This window comes from Coregonus lavaretus, assembly GCF_964263955.1.
Source record: "Coregonus lavaretus genome assembly, chromosome: 22".
Lineage (NCBI taxonomy): Eukaryota > Metazoa > Chordata > Actinopteri > Salmoniformes > Salmonidae > Coregonus > Coregonus lavaretus.
The window spans coordinates 44908142-44927918 of record NC_140009.1 but is presented as its reverse complement, the minus strand read 5'-3'; the positions used below and the strand labels follow the sequence as shown (position 1 = coordinate 44927918).

At 42.2% G+C, this 19777-nt stretch overlaps 1 protein-coding gene across 1 annotated transcript in view; it reads right to left on the bottom strand.

Moving 5' to 3' along the window:
- Positions 1 to 19777, bottom strand: part of LOC311149650 (calsyntenin-1-like) — a gene marked incomplete at both ends in the record, with an annotated part of 129391 nt that overhangs the window by 77018 nt on the left and 32596 nt on the right. The window contains 3 exons of the mRNA XM_084186847.1: positions 1384 to 1579; positions 4375 to 4404; positions 16910 to 17032. Coding sequence (XP_084042973.1) covers positions 1384 to 1579; positions 4375 to 4404; positions 16910 to 17032 — 349 coding nt within the window. The remainder of the gene's footprint in view (positions 1 to 1383; positions 1580 to 4374; positions 4405 to 16909; positions 17033 to 19777) is intronic.

Genomic DNA, 19777 nt, shown 5'->3' with positions numbered 1-19777 from the left:
TTAACGGTAGTGTACATATTACCTCAATTACCTCGACTAACCTGTGCCCCCGCACATTGACTCTGTACCGGTACCCCCTGTACATAGCCTCCCTACTGTTATTGTATTTTACTGCTGCTCTTTAATTATTTGTAATATATCAATTTTTTTTTACTTAACACTTATTTTTCTTTAAAAAACAGTTTTATTGGGTAAGGGCTTGTAAGTAAGCATTTCACTGTAAGGTCTACACCTGTTGTATTCAGCGCATGTGGCAAATGACATTTGATTTCTGTTTTTTTATTTTTATAAATGTGCAATAATTTCTAAAAACCTGTTTTCACTTTGTCATTATGGGGTATTGTGTTTAGATTGATGAGGAATTTTTATTTATTTAATCAACTTTTGAATAAGGCTGTAACACTTAACAAAATGTGGAAAAAGGGAAGGGGTCTGAATACTTTCCGAATGCACTATATATATGACTATACATTTTGGCATGTATTGAGCAGTGTATGGTGCGGTACCAGTATGGCCACTAGAGACCGCCACTCGCTTGTTCTAATGTGGTTGCTTCTTCTATGGTGGGCTTGCAATATGTTGCAGTTCAGAGAAGTTTGCCAAGTGAGTCAACAGCAAGACAGAAGCACCAACAAATACATTTCTTACCTTTATTTTGAAGGTAAGCAAGTGGCAAAGCACACTATTCAAAAGAGTAATGTTTCCGTAGTATGTACATGTTTGTTATATTGTTATGTTGCGTTATGAATTTATAAAAGACTGCTAGCTAATTTAGCCGATAGCCTGCTAGCTGATAGCCCCATAGCAACACTAACTTCCCTATCAACGGTCCATGAGCAGCAGCTGTGAACTGTGAATGAATGAGACAATGAAGCTGGCTAGCGATCTAGCAAAACAAATGTAACCAGATAATGTATTTGATTAATTATATTGTTATGTTGACTGTATAATTATATTACATTTGGATATTTATTGTGAATCCATATTTGTGTTGTTATTACTTTTATCTATGAAATGGCAGTTGAGAAAAGTTTGCTAAGTGAGTCAACAACAAGACAGAAACACCGACATAAAACATTTCTTATCCTTCTTTTGAAGGTCTTGGTTCCCTTTCTTCAACTCCACCATGTTCAAATTCATAGACTGCGAGGTGGATTTTTGATTGATGGACTCCTCACATCAACAGAATTTTAAAAGGACTGCTGGCACCAGCAACGTAATGTCCTACCCACATAATTATGCTAAGATCAGGTCAATCTAACAAAAACTGAGTCGAGGTGGGAAGAAATGTAATACGCTGTGGCACTCAAGCGTTGACTTGGCAAATTGAAAGTGGTCCTAGTACGGAGCCCTGAGGCACTCCGGGGCAAGAGTCAGACATACTTGTGGGATTTCTTCTTGTTGGCTCCGTCTGGGCCCTCTCCACAGTCGTAGGCCTGGATGGTGAAGGTGTGCTCCTTCTGGAGTTCACAGTCCAGTTTGTCCTTCGCCCGAATGACCCCCTCGCCCGTGGACTTATCCAGGACAACTGCCTCAAAGGGGACATTCTGCCCATGGATCCTGAAGCCGCAAATCTCACCTGAACAAGTCAAGAATCGAAAAGGTGTTTGTTCAGAATAACATGGACAGGTGGGAAAGATCATTCTTGAAGTCTAAAGTCATATTAGTAATAAAACACTATAAACACAAACTTTAACAGGGGTGATAGTAAGGCGGTACGGCCTATCACAATTAATACAACATGCCCAAAAAACTATAGGCTATTACACCATTATTTAACATTACTGTATGTCAGCCACATGAAAAATTAGCGAATTGACTGGAAAATAGGTGGTATACGCTCCAAATTGTGTTGTGGTTTGAGGAGAACACTTACATTTTGTCAAGGCGGAGATTAGTGGCCGAGACGCTCGCGGACAAGGTCGGAGATGAGTGGCCGAGAATGAGGCATGCATCAATTCAGGCTACAATGGTAGGCCTAATGACAATCGCAGAATGTCATTACAATACACGTAGGTGTTTTGTAACTGATGTCTCTTTCCATTCATCAAATTGCGTACGCACAGTGCACTGTTGGGGTTTGGATGCTGAAATTATTTAGCGAGTGAACAAATGTGCGTATTCACTGTCTTTATCATTGGGTCAGTGTCACTTTCATTTGTTTTTGGACAATCATTTCCTCTTCAAGGTTAGATGGATGTCCTATTGTATTTGTGTCTCCCCTTTTCGTAGGCCGATTATATGGATCAGACAACATCGTTTTTATTTATCTGTTTGTCAGTGTGAGCAGAGTAGGCTACCCTGTAATTTTTGTAGTAAGCCTATTATTTTTTTTATGCGTGCGCGCACTTGGGTGTCCCATACCGGTGAGAAATTGAATCTACTTTCACCCCTGAATTTAAATAAGAACAGCCAAAGGTTTTGGCAGCCAGGGATTTGTACATTTGGGGGCAGGGGGGGGGGATGTGTCTGTGGAGGAAGCCAGAAGCACTGTCATATGGGTGAGTACTTGAGAGGGGAGAGGGAGGGAGGGGGAGTGGGGACATTTAGTATAAGAGTGGGCTGAGTGATCGTCCAAGCCAGTTCATCACATCACATCACATCCAGTCATGCAGGTTGAAACCAAGAAAAACACTGAGTGTACAAAACATGCTCTTTCCATGACATAGACTGACCAGGTGAATCCAGGTGAAACCTATGATCCCTTATTGATGTCACCTTTTTAAGCCTTGAGACAATTGAGACATGGATCATGTATGTGTGCCATTCAGAGGGTGAATGGGCGAGACATAAAATGTAAGCGCCTTTGAACGGGGTATGGTAGTAGGTGCCAGGCACACCGGTTTGAGTGTGTCAAGAACTGCAACGCTGGTGGGTTTTTCAAGCTCAACGGTTTCCTTTGTGTATCAAGAATGGAAGCATTGGAGTCAACATGGGCCAGTATCCTTGTGGAACACTTTCGACACCTTGTAGAGTCCATGCCCCGATGAATTGAGGCAGTTCTGAGGGCAAAAGGGGGTACAACTCAATATTAGGAAGGTGTTCCTAATGTTTTGTGCACTCAGTGTATGTGGACAAGCATTTCACAGGAGTCCTTTACATCCCAGCAATTAAATTGATCAAACCAAACCAAAATCGGAGTACAATCTTAAAATTGGGACATTTCGATATGTCAGGCTAAATTACAGGGCTATTTCAGAAGAACAAAACAGAAAAAGAGTGAACAGAGGAAAAAGAAAAGAAACCCAAAACAAAATATTAAATGTTTATAGTAGAAGTAATGTGAAAGGATTATGATAAAGTGGTCCGGCATCAACGGCATCAAAACCTAACACTGTGAAGAAAAACTATATTAACAAAATAAAAGTTCTGCTGTTATAAGCCATAAGAAATTCATTTTTGAGTGAGGGAAGTCTTCCTGTGCAATTTTGTCACTCGCCCCAAACTATTCAGAAATGAATACAAAATGAAATCATAGAGGATCAAGCCAGTACAATAACAGTTGTCCAACAAAAGTACTGGATGAGAACTGGGGTTAGAAATATCAACTTGCTTGACATCCACATGAAATGACAACTACAGCCATACTAATGCTAGAGATTAGTGGTGGAGAATTAACAAAAGTCTTCCACTAAGGAAAAAATGCAAAAACAGAACCCTTACAGCAGAAAGAATTTGCATTAGTTAACAATCTCAGCGATTTTGCTTTGAAGAATCTAGAAATGTCAAATTGCCAGTGGTCAGAATCATGATCATAAGTCCTGGTTATTCAGTGAAAATCACCTTCAATATAAAAAAAAGTTATACCTGCACATTTCTATCAATTTGGCTCTTTTTCGAGAAGCACCAATGATTAAGACGATATTTTTATGCTGTTTATTGGCAATACATAATATTACACTATGATGCTACACTATTCCCAACATTTATCATGGGTTTCACTAGCTGGTGTTTTCTTAAATAGTCAACTTAAGGCAGAATTTTTCATCTAAAGTAATCGTCTCAAATTGGCTTTGATTTCTGTCTTGGTTGATTGTTAATGATGAATTAGCCCAAACGACAGACATCTTCGAGACCAACTCCTGACTTAAGCACCTTTCTTGTCCCTGATTGTGGCAGAAATACTGTTAGGGTCTGCAAACTACAATGGATGTCTCATGCATAGATATTTCTAAGTACGCACGGCCCCACATCACACTTTCATCCTGTTGTTGTATTTTCAATACATTTGGGGTGAAAGAAAAGTAAAAGTTTAACAAAAACTAGAGGTATTTCTAGAGGAATTTCTGTGTATAAGTGTGGATGCTAGTTTGCGTTAGTGGGTTAATAATAATCGAAAGTGAGCACAAGGCAGGAGAAAGAGCCCATAATCACCTTCTTTGGTGATGGTCACCTCAAAACTTTCTACAAGAAGGGAGAGAAGATAAACCCAGGTCAGTCAGAGGAAAGGTTGAAGTTCAGAGGTTATACAGAGAGGACAGGATACATACTTTTTCCAAATATGGATACACATTCATATTGAGAGAGTTTGGATTCAAGTTTGATGTGCAAACCAATATACAGCCCAAAAAGCCCTATGCTCAGGGGGAAAGTAAGGAGAGGTTACAAATAAACATTACAGAAAATGCTTCCACTGCCAAAAGATTTACCATGACTCATGCTTAGAGGCACCAACCAACAAAATCATTTCTGCATTTCCTGGTGAATGCCAGAGAAAACAAATAAACTTAGGATGGTAGCTTACTAGCCTATTTCCGAAGGATTGGACACAGTAACAACAATACAGCATACATCTCAGCAGACCTGTAAGACTGTTGTTACCTTACTACGTTTTTATTAGTCTAAATGAAAACGTAGTTCACAAAAAGCGATCTTATGTTATCGCCATTAAACTGTACTCACAGAAAACGTGCTACTTGAAAACCAAAAGTTAACATTTCACACACAGCGCATAAATACAACTTCACACAGCATACTCCTAACCCTAGACAATAAAACATTGATTTCCCATTAGGGGATGCTGTTCAGGTCCAATCAAGTGATGGGAGCTTTGGGCCTCCCCCACCCCACGCTCTCCCCTGCCCTAATGACCAAGCTGGAGCTCAGGAAATTCCACCCACTGCCTACCCTGTGCCTCAGCTCTAGCTACATGCTCCCTCCATTTTCTAAAATACCTCACCCCAGCACAAAGTGTATTGATTCTAGGCCCCTTGACCTGCAATACAAAGGGCATCGATAGTGGATGCAGTAAGAATAAAATAAAATATAATTTGCCACATGCACAGAATACAACAGGTGTAGATCTTACAGTGAAATGCTTACTTACATGCACTTATCCAACAATGCAGTTTTAAGAAAAATAAGTGTTAAGTAAAAAATAATTAAAGAGCAGCAGTAAAATAAAATAACAGTAGGGAGGCTGTATACAGGGGGTACCGGTATACCCTCTGTACTACCCTCTGTAGTGCCTTGCGGATGGAGGCCGAGCAGTTGCCATACTAGGCAGTGACACAACCAGTCAGGATGCACTCGATGGTGCAGCTGTATAACTTCCTGAGGATCTGAGGACCCATGCCAAATATTTTCAGTCTGCTAGGCTTGGTTGTGCCCTCGTCATGACTGTCTTGGTGTGTTTGGACCATGATAGTTTGTTGGTGATGTGGACACCAAGGAACTTGAAGCTCTCAACCTGTTCCACTACAGCCCAGTCGATGAGAATGGGGGCGTGCTCAGTCCTCTTTTTTTTCCCTGTAGTCCACAATCATCTCCTTTGTCTTGATCACGTTGAGGGCGAGGTTGTTATCCTGGCACCACAAGGCCAGGTCTCTGACCTCCTCCCTATAGGCTGTCTCATTGTTGTTGGTGATCACTGTTGTGTCATCGGCAATCTTAAATGATGGTGTTGGAGTCGTACCTGGCCATGCAGTCATGGGTGAACAGGGAGTACAGGAGGGGACTGAGCATGCACCCCTGAGGGGCCCCCGTGTTGAGGATCAGTGTGGCAGATGTGTTGTTACCTACCCTTACCACCTGGGGGCGGCCCTTCAGGAAGTCCATAATCCAGTTGCAGAGGGAGGTGTTTAGTCCCAAGGTCCTTAGCTTAGTGATGAGCTTTGAGGGCACTATGGTGTTGAATGCTGAGCTGTAGTCAATGAATAGCATTCTCACGTAGGTGTCCCTCTTGTCCAGGTGGGAAAGGGCAGTGTGGAGTGCAATAGAGATTGCATCATCTGTGATCTGTTGGGGCGGTATGCAAATTGGAGTGGGTCTAGGGTTTCTGGGATAATGGTGTTGATGTGTGCCATGACCAGCCTTTCAAAGCACTTCATGGCTACAGACGTGAGTGCTACGGGTCGGTAGTCATTTAGGCAGGTTATCTTGGTGTTCTTGGGCACAGGGACTATGGTGGTCTGCTTGAAACATGTTGGTATTACAGTCTCAGTCAGGGACATGTTGAAAATGTCAGTGAAGACACTTGCCAGTTGGTCAGCGCATGCTCGGAGTACACGTCCTGGTAATCCGTCTGGCCCTGTGGCCTTGTGAATGAAGACCTGCTTAAAAGTCTTACTCACGTCGGCTACGGAGAGCGTGATCACATAGTCATCCTGAACAGCTGATGCTCTCATGCATGCTTCAGTGTTGCTTGCCTCGAAGCGAGCATAGAAGCGATTTAGCGCCTCTGGTAGGCTTGTGTCACTGGGCAGCTCGCGGCTGTGCTTCCCTTTGTAGTCTGTAATAGTTTGCAAGCCCTGCCACATCCGCCGAGCATCGGAGCCGGTGTAGTATGATTCAATCTTAGTCTTGTATTGACTATTTTCCTGTTTGATGGTTCGTTGGAGGGCATAGCGGGATTTTTTATAAGTGTCCGGGTTAGAGTCCCGTTCCTTGAAAGCGGCAGCTCTACCCTTTAGCTCAGTGCGGATGTGGCCTGTAATCGATGGCTTCTGGTTGGGGTATGTACGTACGGTCACTGTGGGGACAACGTCATCGATGCACTTACTGATGAAGCCAGTGACTGATGTGGTGTACACCTCAATGCTATCGGAAGAATCCCGGAACACATTCCAGTCTGTGCTAGCAAAATAGTCCTGTAGCTTAGCATCTGCGTCACCTGACCACTTCCTTATTAACAGAATCACTGGTGCTTCCTGCTTTAGTTTTTGCTTATAAGCAGGAATCAGGAGGATAGAGTTATGGTCAGATTTGCCAAATGGAGGGCGAGGGAGAGCTTTGTATGCATCTCTGTGTGTGGAGTAAAGGTGGTCTAGAGTTTTCTTTCCTCTAGTTGCACATTTAACATGCTGGTAGAAATTAGGTAGAACGGATTTAAATTTCCCTGCATTAAAGTCCCCGGCCACTAGGAGCGCTACCTCTGGATGAGTGTTTTTTCTGTTTGCTTATGGCCTTGTACAGCTGATTGAGTGCAATCTTTGTGCCAGCATAATTATATATATTTTTTTTAGGGGGTAGATCAGCTTTAATATTGCAGATAGATTGTAACTTCCATCAATGTAATTGTCTGCATCACTTCTAATCCCCCATATGTTTTTTTCTCTCGCATATATACATATACAGTGGGGAGAACAAGTATTTGATACACTGCCGATTTTGCAGGTTTTCCTACTTACAAAGCATGTAGAGGTCTGTAATTTGTATCATAGGTACACTTCAACTGTGAGAGACGGAATCTAAAACAAAAATCCAGAAAATCACATTGTATGATTTTAAAATAATTAATTTGCATTTTATTGCATGACATAAGTATTTGATCACCTACCAACCAGTAAGAATTCAGGCTCTCACAGACCTGTTAGTTTTTCTCTAAGAAGCCCTCCTGTTCTCCACTAATGACCTGTATTAACTGCACCTGTTTGAACTCGTTACCTGTATAAAAGACACCTGTCCACACACTCAATCAAACAGACTCCAACCTCTCCACAATGGCCAAGACTAGAGAGCTGTGTAAGGACATCAGGGATAAAATTGTAGACCTACACAAGGCTGGGATGGGCTACAGGACAATAGGCAAGCAGCTTGGTGAGAAGGCAACAACTGTTGGTGCAATTATTAGCAAATGGAAGAAGTTCAAGATGACGGTCAATCACCCTCGGTCTGGGGCTCCATGCAAGATCTCACCTCGTGGGGCATTAATGATCATGAGGAAGGTGAGGGATCAGCCCAGAACTACACGGCAGGACCTGGTCAATGACCTGAAGAGAGCTGGGACCACAGTCTCAAAGAAAACCATTAGTAACACACTACGCCGTCATGGATTAAAATCCTGCAGCGCACGCAAGGTCCCCCTGCTCAAGCCAGCGTATGTCCAGGCCCGTCTGAAGTTTGCCAATGACCATCTGGATGATCCAGAGGAGGAATGGGAGAAGGTCATGTGGTCTGATGAGACAAAAATATAGCTTTTTGGTCTAAACTCCACTCGCCGTGTTTGGAGGAAGAAGAAGGATGAGTACAACCCCAAGAACACCATCCCAACCGTGAAGCATGGAGGTGGAAACATCATTGTTTGGGGATGCTTTTCTGCAAAGGGGACAGGACGACTGCACCGTATTGAGGGGAGAATGGATGGGGCCATGTATCGCGAGATCTTGGCCAATAACCTCCTTCCCTCAGTAAGAGCATTGAAGATGGGTCGTGGCTGGGTCTTCCATCATGACAACGACCCGAAACACACAGCCAGGGCAACTAAGGAGTAAGAAGCATCTCAAGGTCCTGGAGTGGCCTAGCCAGTCTCCAGACCTGAACCCAATAGAAAATCTTTGGAGGGAGCTGAAAGTCCGTATTGCCCAGCGACAGCCCCGAAACCTGAAGGATCTGGAGAAGGTCTGTATGGAGAAGTTGGCCAAAATCCCTGCTGCAGTGTGTGCAAACCTGGTCAAGACCTACAGGAAACGTATGATCTCTGTAATTGCAAACAAAGGTTTCTGTACCAAATATTAAGTTCTGCTTTTCTGATGTATCAAATACTTATGTCATGCAATAAAATGCAAATTAATTACTTAAAAATCATACAATGTAATTTTCTGGATTTTTGTTTTAGATTCCGTCTCTCACAGTTGAAGTGTACCTATGATAAAAAATGTACAGACCTCTACATGCTTTGTAAGTAGGAAAACCTACAAAATCGGCAGTGTATCAAATACTTGTTCTCCCTACTGTACATATACATACATACATACAGTGGGGGAAAAAAGTATTTAGTCAGCCACCAATTGTGCAAGTTCTCCCACTTAAAAAGATGAGAGGCCTGTAATTTTCATCATAGGTACATGTCAACCATGACAGACAAATTGAGAAGAAAAAAATCCAGAAAATCACATTGTAGGATTTTTAATGAATTTATTTGCAAATTATGGTGGAAAATAAGTATTTGGTCACCTACAAACAAGCAAGATTTCTGGCTCTCACAGACCTGTAACTTCTTCTTTAAGAGGCTCCTCTGTCCTCCACTCGTTACCTGTATTAATGGCACCTGTTTGAACTTGTTATCAGTATAAAAGACACCTGTCCACAACCTCAAACAGTCACACTCCAAACTCCACTATGGCCAAGACCAAAGAGCTGTCAAAGGACACCAGAAACAAAATTGTAGACCTGCACCAGGCTGGAAAGACTGAATCTGCAATAGGTAAGCAGCTTGGTTTGAAGAAATCAACTGTGGGAGCAATTATTAGGAAATGGAAGACATACAAGACCACTGATAATCTCCCTCGATCTGGGGCTCCACGCAAGATCTCACCCTGTGGGGTCAAAATGATCACAAGAACGGTGAGCAAAAATCCCAGAACCACACGGGGGGGACTCAAATCCTGCAGTGCAGACGTGTCCCCCTGCTTAAGCCAGTACATGTCCAGGCCCGTCTGAAGTTTGCTAGAGTGCATTTGGATGATCCAGAAGAGGATTGGGAGAATGTCATATGGTCAGATTAAACCAAAATATAACTTTTTGGTAAAAACTCAACTCGTCGTGTTTGGAGGACAAAGAATGCTGAGTTGCATCCAAAGAACACCATACCTACTGTGAAGCATGGGGGTGGAAACATCATGCTTTGGGGCTGTTTTTCTGCAATGGGACCAGGACGACTGATCCGTGTAAAGGAAAGAATGAATGGGGCCATGTATCATGAGATTTTGAGTGAAAACCTCCTTCCATCAGCAAGGGCATTGAAGATGAAACGTGGCTGGGTCTTTCAGCATGACAATGATCCCAAACACACCGCCCGGGCAACGAAGGAGTGGCTTCGTAAGAAGCATTTCAAGGTCCTGGAGTGGCCTAGCCAGTCTCCAGATCTCAACCCCATAGAAAATCTTTGGAGGGAGTTGAAAGTCCGTGTTGCCCAGCGACAGCCCCAAAACATCACTGCTCTAGAGGAGATCTGCATGGAGGAATGGGCCAAAATACCAGCAACAGTGTGTGAAAACCTTGTGAAGACTTACAGAAAACGTTTGACCTGTGTCATTGCCAACAAAGGGTATATAACAAAGTATTGAGAAACTTTTGTTATTGACCAAATACTTATTTTCCACCATAATTTGCAAATCAATTCATAAAAAATCCTACAATGTGATTTTCTGGAAAAAAAATTCTCATTTTGTCTGTCATAGTTGACGTGTACCTATGATGAAAATTACAGGCCTCTCTCATCTTTTTAAGTGGGAGAACTTGCAATTGGTGGCTGACTAAATACTTTTTTCCCCCACTATACATACATACATATATTTCCCTTTATTACTTTCCAACCTCACCATCCCCTCCCTAATTGGATTAACTAGTGAACAACAATGCTTAGGTCTCTACTTCATGCTTATACATACTTTATACATTTTATGGACACAGTCACTAATTATATTTTGTTTGTTTTTACTCCTGAACTTCCTCCGATCATTTTCATGATGTCCATCTGGTATGCTTCTATATGCCATAACTTTCTAACTGTGCTCTTTCACAAAAGCTCACAATATATAACCTATATACTTATTATGGACACAGCATGTCTTACACTAGTTCTCTTGTTGTTATTAGTCCCATCCTTCAGCACCATTCAACACCTCCCATCTATCTCTTAACACCATCCATATTGGATTTCTATTTGCCATATATTTTTCAACTGTACTGTGATGTTTTACAAAAGTTCTGAACCTTTCTATTCTCATTGTTTCTACAGTTTGTGAATTGAAAATAAACATCTTTGCTAAAAGTATTATTATATTATTGATCGATTGACTATGACTTTTCAGATCACCCAGTAGTGTTATCTGCAGGGTCACCTCGTAGAGTTGCACCTTTTCTTGGTGACTATGGTCCCAGCTGCCTTGAGATCATTGACAAGATCCTCCCGTGTAGTTCTGGGATGATTCCTCACCGTTCTCATGATCATTGCAACTCCATGAGGTGAGATCTTGCATGGAGCCCCAGGCCGAGGGAGATTGACAGTTCTTTTGTGTTTCTGCCATTTGCAAATAATCGCACCAACTGTTGTCACCTTCTCACCAAGCTGCTTGGCGATGGTCTTGTAGCCCATTTCAGCCTTGTGTAGGTCTACAATATTGTCCCTGACATCCTTGGAGAGCTCTTTGGTCTTGGCCATGGTGGAGAGTTTGGAATCTGATTGATTGATTGATTGCTTCTGTGGACAGGTGTCTTTTATACAGTTAAACTGAGATTAGGAGCACTCCCTTTAAGAGTGTGCTCCTAATCTCAGCTCTTTACCTGTATAAAAGACACCTGGGAGCCAGAAATCTTTCTGATTGAGAGGGGGTCAAATACTTATTTCCCTCATTAAAATGCAAATCAATTTGCGTTTTTCTGGATTTTTTTGTTGTTATTCTGTCTCTCACTGTTCAATTAAACCTACCATTAAAATTACAGACTGATCAGCAGGGGATCAAATACTTTTTTCCCTCACTGTATGTTATGTCCTAGGTGATGGAGATCAGATCCACCCTGTTCACCTGAGACACAAATACTCTGGTCCCCCGTTGTAACCATTTTCCCAAGCATCTCCATGCAGTCATACCTTTGATTATTTTGTGCCACAATAATAAGCCCCCTCTCTGATTGTCCGAGTGCGACCCCCTCCCCATGGGTTACTGCAGCCAGTGTTGCCAGCACTGCCACTACCTGGGTGGAGGTACCCCACCGGAATCCCCACCGGCTAGGTACATGGTCGTCAAGGTTCTCATTAGCAGCTTTGAGAACTTCCTTGTATATTATGCTCCCCTATCGGGGCTCTGGCTTTGTAGGACCAACCCTGCCAGGCAGGCTCAGAATCTTGAGGGGGCGTGCTGCTCAAGTAGGTTTCTGACCGCATGTATTTATCTGTTTAGGCTGCATATAGGCAATTCACAGCAGGTCCATAAAACAGATGGTAACTTCTCTTTGGTGTATGGGTCGCTCATGTGGGTGTCCAGGATATAGGGTTGATAGGACAATAAAAAATAGATTACATGTATACTCTATTTAAAAATGTATATCCCACACCTACACAAAATTGAAAGCTCCCTCTCACAACCCCTGCTCATAAACACCCGTTGGCTCTGGGATATGCAACCATTTCCCCTCTCACTCACTTAACGCCAGACTTTTCCAAACACAAAAACGCACTCCACATGGCTGATTGCGGAGGATATGGGCCGAGCACGCGCCTGAATCCCACACCTGCCGCAAGGGGGGAAAGGACGCCAGGGAGAACACAGGACCAACCCCAACAACCGTCCGCCAAAACAACAATTGCCTGCCAAAAATGCAATGTTCTAATTAGTTGTATTTGAAGATGTATTATTATGCTTGTTATCTTTTCTTGTTATATCGTCTTATCCTTTTATAAAATACTATACATGTTCTTTAATATTACAATCCCTATCATGGCTAGTATTGGGTGTTCCATTATTCGGCTCCTCTATTAGAACTTTCAGAATAGCCATGGAGTAATCTTTGTGTCTCTGAACATTTGGTTGTCAATATACAGTTTATCGACAACGAGTGCAACACGTTTCCCTTTTAATCTATTTTCCTTGAAGATTGGATACAGAACTTTGCGCCTTTCTGCAATCTCCCTTGGAAACTGATCATTCATGCCTATTTTCGTGCCAGCAAGTCTTTTACCTAGGCTTTTAACCATTGCTTTATCCTTTAAAAAAAGCAAATTTGGCAACGATTGGACGCTCGTATTTCTGTCCTCTTTGTCCGAAACGGTGTACACGTTCGAGTTGGATTTTATCGACAGCCTCGAGTGGAATCTGCAGCGCTGTAAGAAGGAAGTCCTTCACAATATTCTCAGTTACTTCTCCCTCTTTTTCCTGAATAACCGTAAGTACTAGGCTTCTCTCAGAAGGTTGTTCTCCTTTTTAAGTTCCCTAACGTCCGTTTCCATCTTAGTGACTGTCACTTTAATTTTTTGGTTTCTTTCTCCATTATCGCTGCTTTTTCGTCACTCATTTCAAGACTAGCTTTCAACTCCTTTACATCCTTACTGACCAGTTCTAGTATGCCCAGTTTGTCATTTATCGACTTCAACAGGTCGCTTTCCACACTTACCAGACCCAGTGGTGAAAAGCATAAATCGTCTGTATCAGTCGACGAGTCGCGTTTTCTCTTGGTTATTGGTTCTCCTCGTTTATCTTCCGACATGTTTGGGTGTTGCGAGTTGTAATATTTGTTGATATATTTCTCTAACCTTATGATTTGTTTTGTGTTATTATCCAGATTGAATTTTATTAACTGCGAATATATGAAATGCTAATATTTAGTCTAACTTACTGATTTTGAATATTATGTTTTTATCTTGAGGTGATTTGTACCGCTGTCTATTCAATACGCCATCTTGTCTCACTTTTGTTGCCAGCGGTTTAGACATTAATGGCTGTGTGTTGAGTTATTTTGAGGGGACAACAAATTTACACTGTTATACACTACTTTACATTGTAACAAAGTGTCATTTCTTCAGTGTTGTCACATGAAAATATATACTCAAATATTTACAAAAATGTGAGGGGTGTACTCACTTTTGTGAGATACTGCATGTATGTATGTATGTATGTATGTATGTATGTATGTATGTATGTATGTATGTATGTATGTATGTATGTATGTATGTATGTATGTATGTATGTATGTATGTGTGTGTGTGTATGTATGTATGTATGTATGTATGTATGTATATGTAAATCTGTGTACCCGACCAATAAACTTTGATTCATATTTGATTTGTAGTTCATCATTTTGCTTTATCGCTTAGGCTATGGGCTCAAATATAAGGCAAATATATTGTGTGCCACGTTGTAAAGTTATTATTTTATTTGTCAGATGGCCATTGACTTTAATTCTAGCCGTGGGCTCTTGATAAATGGTTTTAAAACAATGGATTGTATATTTTTTAAACCAAATCTCTAACACTTGATATAAATAATTGCAATTAACGCTATCAAAAGCCTTTTCTGCATCTAAGCTGACTAATAGTGCTTCTGTACCGGTTTCCTTAATCTGATTGATGATATGTAGATATCTTCTGATGTTATCTTGGGTTTGACGACCTCTAATTAACCTGGTTTGGTCCAACTCAATTAGATCAGGCATAAAGGTTTCATGTCTCTTGGTAATAATGAAGGTATATAGTTTATAATCATAATTCAAAATTGAGATTGGCCTATAATTACTGACATGATCTTTGTCCTTACCCTCTTTTGGTATGACAATTATTGATGGCTTCCATCCATGAGTGAGGGGCTTCACCTTTTTTAAGGATCCAATTAAATTAGGATACAAGTAAAGGAATAAATTCTTATACCATTCTGATGGAAATTTACATTTACATTTTAGTCATTTAGCAGACGCTCTTATCCAGAGCAACTTACAGTTAGTGAGTGCATACATGCATTTTCATACTGGCCCCCCGTGGGAATTGAACCCACAACCCTGGCGTTGCAAACGCCATGCTCTACCAACTGAGCCATCACGACCTGGAGATTTATTAGCTAGAAATTGCATTCATCACTTCTTCAGTTGTAATTTCAGAGGTAAGGGTGTCATTCTGTGATTCACCTATAGAAATCTATGAACACCTTCATTTGACCTATATCTGATGCCTGTTGTTGTGTATATAGACCCCTATAGTATCCCTCAAATGTTTTTTCTATGTCGTCTTCTGGATCATGAAGTAGATGATTTGTTGAGGAGCTCAATAAAGGAGAATTTGAGGAGAATGTGTTGCTTGCTTAATCGTCTAGCCAACCTATACAGATGTCTCTAGCCTATTCAGAGGCACATTAGAGAGTAAGTAACGCAAATATTGTCATGTTTGTGTCCGTGAAATGCAGTTCAGGGCATGGCTGTTTCTATGGCTGCTGTGCTCATTTTCAAGCTTGCTACTAGGGCTTAAAAACCTACCATTGCTGCCCCTGCCCCAGTGAACCCACCCACACTTGTGTGTGGACACATGGACACAGAATGTCACAACCACACCCATGCATGCACACATCAATGATGTAGGGCACACACCACCATACCATTCTCACACAGACATTCACGCTGTGGATCCAACGTCACTGCCCGGCCCATCGAGTACAGTGGCACTGCAGTGAGCCTTGTTTGTACACAGAGGGGGATTGGCAGGAGGAGGTTTGGCAAACCACTGACAGTCACCCCGGCTGCCACGCGAGGCCAGATTGTCGGCCCCTGGGAGAGCCAGTTTGCCAGGACACACTGTCCATTTCCCTTCCTCATCAAAGGGGTGCGTGGCATACAAAGAAGAAAGGAAAGCGCGGAGCGCTCTATTGAACTCCAATTTACTACAAGAGGAACCAATCGTCGTGCAATGAATGGGAATAGTGGTTTTATTCCTCTTCACGTTGAGTTCTCTATTGGGTGCACGTTTTGGTTTTTGCCTAGCACTACACAGCAGATTCAAATAATCAAAGCTTGATGGGGAGTTGGTTATTTGAATCAGCTTTGCAATGCTAGGGCAAAAACCTAAACGTGCACCCAGGGGTGTCCCCAGGACCGAGTTTGGGAAACCCTGGTCTAGAACACAAACAGTAACAGAATTCTTATATTCTTGAGTTGTTTTCTCTGAGGAAAAACAGTTCACCCATCTCAGTTGATTAAGTACAGTAAATTCAAAAAAGGGGCAAGGGCAAAATAAGGGAGATGGGAGAGTTGTGTAGGGAGTACTGAAGATCACAGAATGCACGAGATAGAGAAGGGGGGAAAGCCATTCCCAATGCCCCAGCGCTATAGCCAAAGTCAATCTTGTGTGATTAAAAAAAGTCCCGACCGTAATGCCGTCTTGGCACATGCGCACTTTAAATTGTGCCCCTCGTCGGAGATAAACATTAAAAGACGAAACTTCTGATTGATCTGGATATGAAAAGGTTCTTATGATGGATATGAGGACCAGCTGCGTACCACTGTGTCGTAAAAAACAAATCTAATATGCAACTTCTCCCCTGGCTAGATTTGGAGCATAAACTGGGTGGTGCATATCCACTTCAATTAATGTAGAGTGTAAGACTGGATATTGCAGAAGTAGCACCGATGACCTTGGCCTTTTAGGGATACTTCGGGATTTTGGCAACAAATCACTTTATCTACTTCCCCAGAGTCAGATGAACTCATGGATACCCCTTTTATGTCTCTGCATCCAGCATGAAGGAAGTTAGAGGTAGTTTTGTGAGCCAATGCTAACTAGTGTTAGCGCAATGACTTGAAGTCTATGGTATCTACTAGCATGCTAGCAGTTACCATAGACTTCCAGTCATTGCACTAAGGCTAGTTAGCATTTGCGCTAAAACCAGTTAGCAACTCTTCAAACTGCACACAGAGACATAAAAATAATCAATGAATCAAGGGGTTCAGAGAAAAGGTCATACCAGGACACCGTAGAAGAAAAAGCTCTCACCTGCGTAGTGCAATGGGGCATCTTTGTCTAGGGCGATTAGTGGAGGGTCCAGAAGTACTTTGTCGTCATTTTCCGTTACGATGCCATGATACGTCGTCTCAATCCATGGTTTGTGCTTATTCACTGTAAAGGAGAGAATGAGAGAAAATTAGCTGCAGTGCATTTCGATAAGAAAAACGTACAGGTTTTTGAAGCACATGAATCAATGATGGAGCTAAAAGCCCCAGGGCAAATTCAAATAAAATAAAAATAAGTCCGGCCTGGCCAGATAGTTGAAACTAGGGCTACTGCGGGCCGTTCTTCTAATCATCTAGCCCTGAACTGACACACCTGAAGACATTCCAGTAATCAGTCAGCCTTCAAGCACAGGCTTCTCTATACTCTCAGTTCGGCAGAGATTTTGGGCTCCATTTTAACAAACCTAACACAATGGTAAATCTTAGTGCTGGTTCAGAAATATTTTTGCTATTTTCACAAACGGAATTATGACGCTGTAGTTGATGGTAGCGTGAAAGGTCAGGGTTTGTATAAATAAACAAGTTGTGAGGATGTCAAGGGTTGGCCCCTCACTGGCCAATCAGAAAGTGCTCCATGGCTAAATACAGTGCATTCGGAAAGTATTAAGACCACTTCACTTTTTCAACATTTTGTTACGTTACAGCCATATCACATTTACATAAGTATTCAGACCCTTTAATCAGTACTTTGTTGAAGCACCATTGGCAGAGATTATAGTCTTGAGTTTTATTGGGTATGACGCTACAAGCTTGGTACACCTGTATTTGTGGAGTTTCTCCCATTCGTCCCTACAGATCCTCTCAAGCTCTGTCAGGGTGGATATGAAGCGTAACTGCACAGCTATTTTGAGGTCTCTCCAGAGATGTTCGAACGGGTTGAAGTCCAGGCTCTGGCTGGGCCACTCAAGGACATTCAGAGACTTGTCCCGAAGCCACTCCTGTGTTGTCTTGGATGTGTGCTTAGGATTGTTGTCCTGTTGGAAGGTGAACCTTTGCCCCAGTCTGAGGTCCTGAGCGCTCTGGAGCAGGTTTTCATAAAGGAACTCTGTACTTCCCTCCATTAATCTTTCCCTCGATCCTGACTAGTCTCCCAGTCCCTGCCGCTGAAAAACATCCCCACAGCATGATGATGCCACCACCATGCTTCTCCATAGGGATGGTATTGGCCAGGAGATGAGGGGGGGCCTGATTTCCTCCAGACTTGACGCTTGGCAATCACGCCAAAGAGTTCAATCTTGGTTTCATCAGTAGAGAATCTTGTTTCTCATTGTCTGAGAGTGCGTTAGGTGCCTTTTGGCAAACTCCAAGCGGGCTGTCATGTGCCTTTTACTGAGGAGTGGCTTCAGTCTGGCCACTCTACCATAAAGGTGTGATTGGTGGAATGCTGTAGAGATGGTTGTCCTTCTGGAAGGTTCTCCCATCTCCACAGAGGAACTCTGGAGCTCTGTCAGAGTGACAATCGGCTTATTTGTCACCTCCCTGACCAAGGCCCTTCTCCCCCTATTGCTCAGTTTGGCCAGGTGGCCAGCTCTAGGAAAAGTATTGGTGGTTCCAAACTTCTTCCATTTAAGAATGATGGAGGCCACTGTGTTCTTGGGGACCTTCAATGCTGCAGACATTTTTGCTACCCTTCCCCAGATCTGTGCTTCGACACAATCCTGTCGCGGAGCTCTACGGACAATTCCTTCGACCTCATGGCTTGGTTATTGCTCTGACAACTGTGGGACCTTATATAGACAGGTGTGTTCCTTTCCAAATAATGTCCAATCAATTGAATTTACCAACGGTGGACTCCAAGTTGTAGAAACATCTCAAGGATGATCAATTGAAAAAGGATGCAACTGAGCTCAATTTCGAGTCTCAAAGCAAAGGGTCTGAACACTTATATAAATAAGGTATGTTTTTTATTTGTTATAAATGTGCAAACATTTCTAAAAACCTGTTTTTTTGGTATTGTGTGTAGATTGATGACATTTTATTTTAATCAATTTTAGAATAAGGCTGTAACGTAACAAAATATGGAAAAAGGGAAGGGTTCTGAATACTTTCCGAATGCACTGTAACTGATGCAATCAGTAAAATTAGATTTATTTATTATTATACAAAAATATATATATATATATACACACACATATATACAGTGAGGGAAAAAAGTATTTGATCCCCTGCTGATTTTGTACGTTTGCACTGAAAGACATGATCAGTCTATAATTTTAATGGTAGGTTTATTTGAACAGTGAGAGACAGAATAACAACAACAAAAATCCAGAAAAACGCATGTCAAAAATGTTATAAATTGATTTGCATTTTAATTAGGGAAATTACTTAGTACTTGGTGGCAAAACCCTTGTTGGCAATCACAGAGGTCAGACGTTTCTTGTAGTTGGCCACCAGGTTTGCACACATCTCAGGAGGGATTTTGTTCCACTCCTCTTTGCAGATCTTCTCCAAGACATTACGGTTTCGAGGCTGACGTTTGGCAACTCGAACCTTCAGCTCCCTCCACAGATTTTCTATGGGATTAAGGTCTGGAGACTGGAGTAAGAGCATTGAAGATGGGTCGTGGCTGGGTCTTCCAGCATGACAACGACCCGAAACACACAGCCAGGGCAACTAAGGAGTGGCTCTGTAAGAAGCATCTCAAGGTCCTGGAGTGGCCTAGCCAGTCTCCAGACCTGAACCAAATAGAAAATATTTGGAGGGAGCTGAAAGTCCGTATTGCCCAGCGACAGCCCCAAAACCTGAATGATCTGGAGAAGGTCTGTATGGAGGAGTGGGCCAAAATCCCTGCTGCAGTGTGTTCAAACCTGGTCAAGACCTACAGGAAACGTATGATCTCTGTAATTGCAAA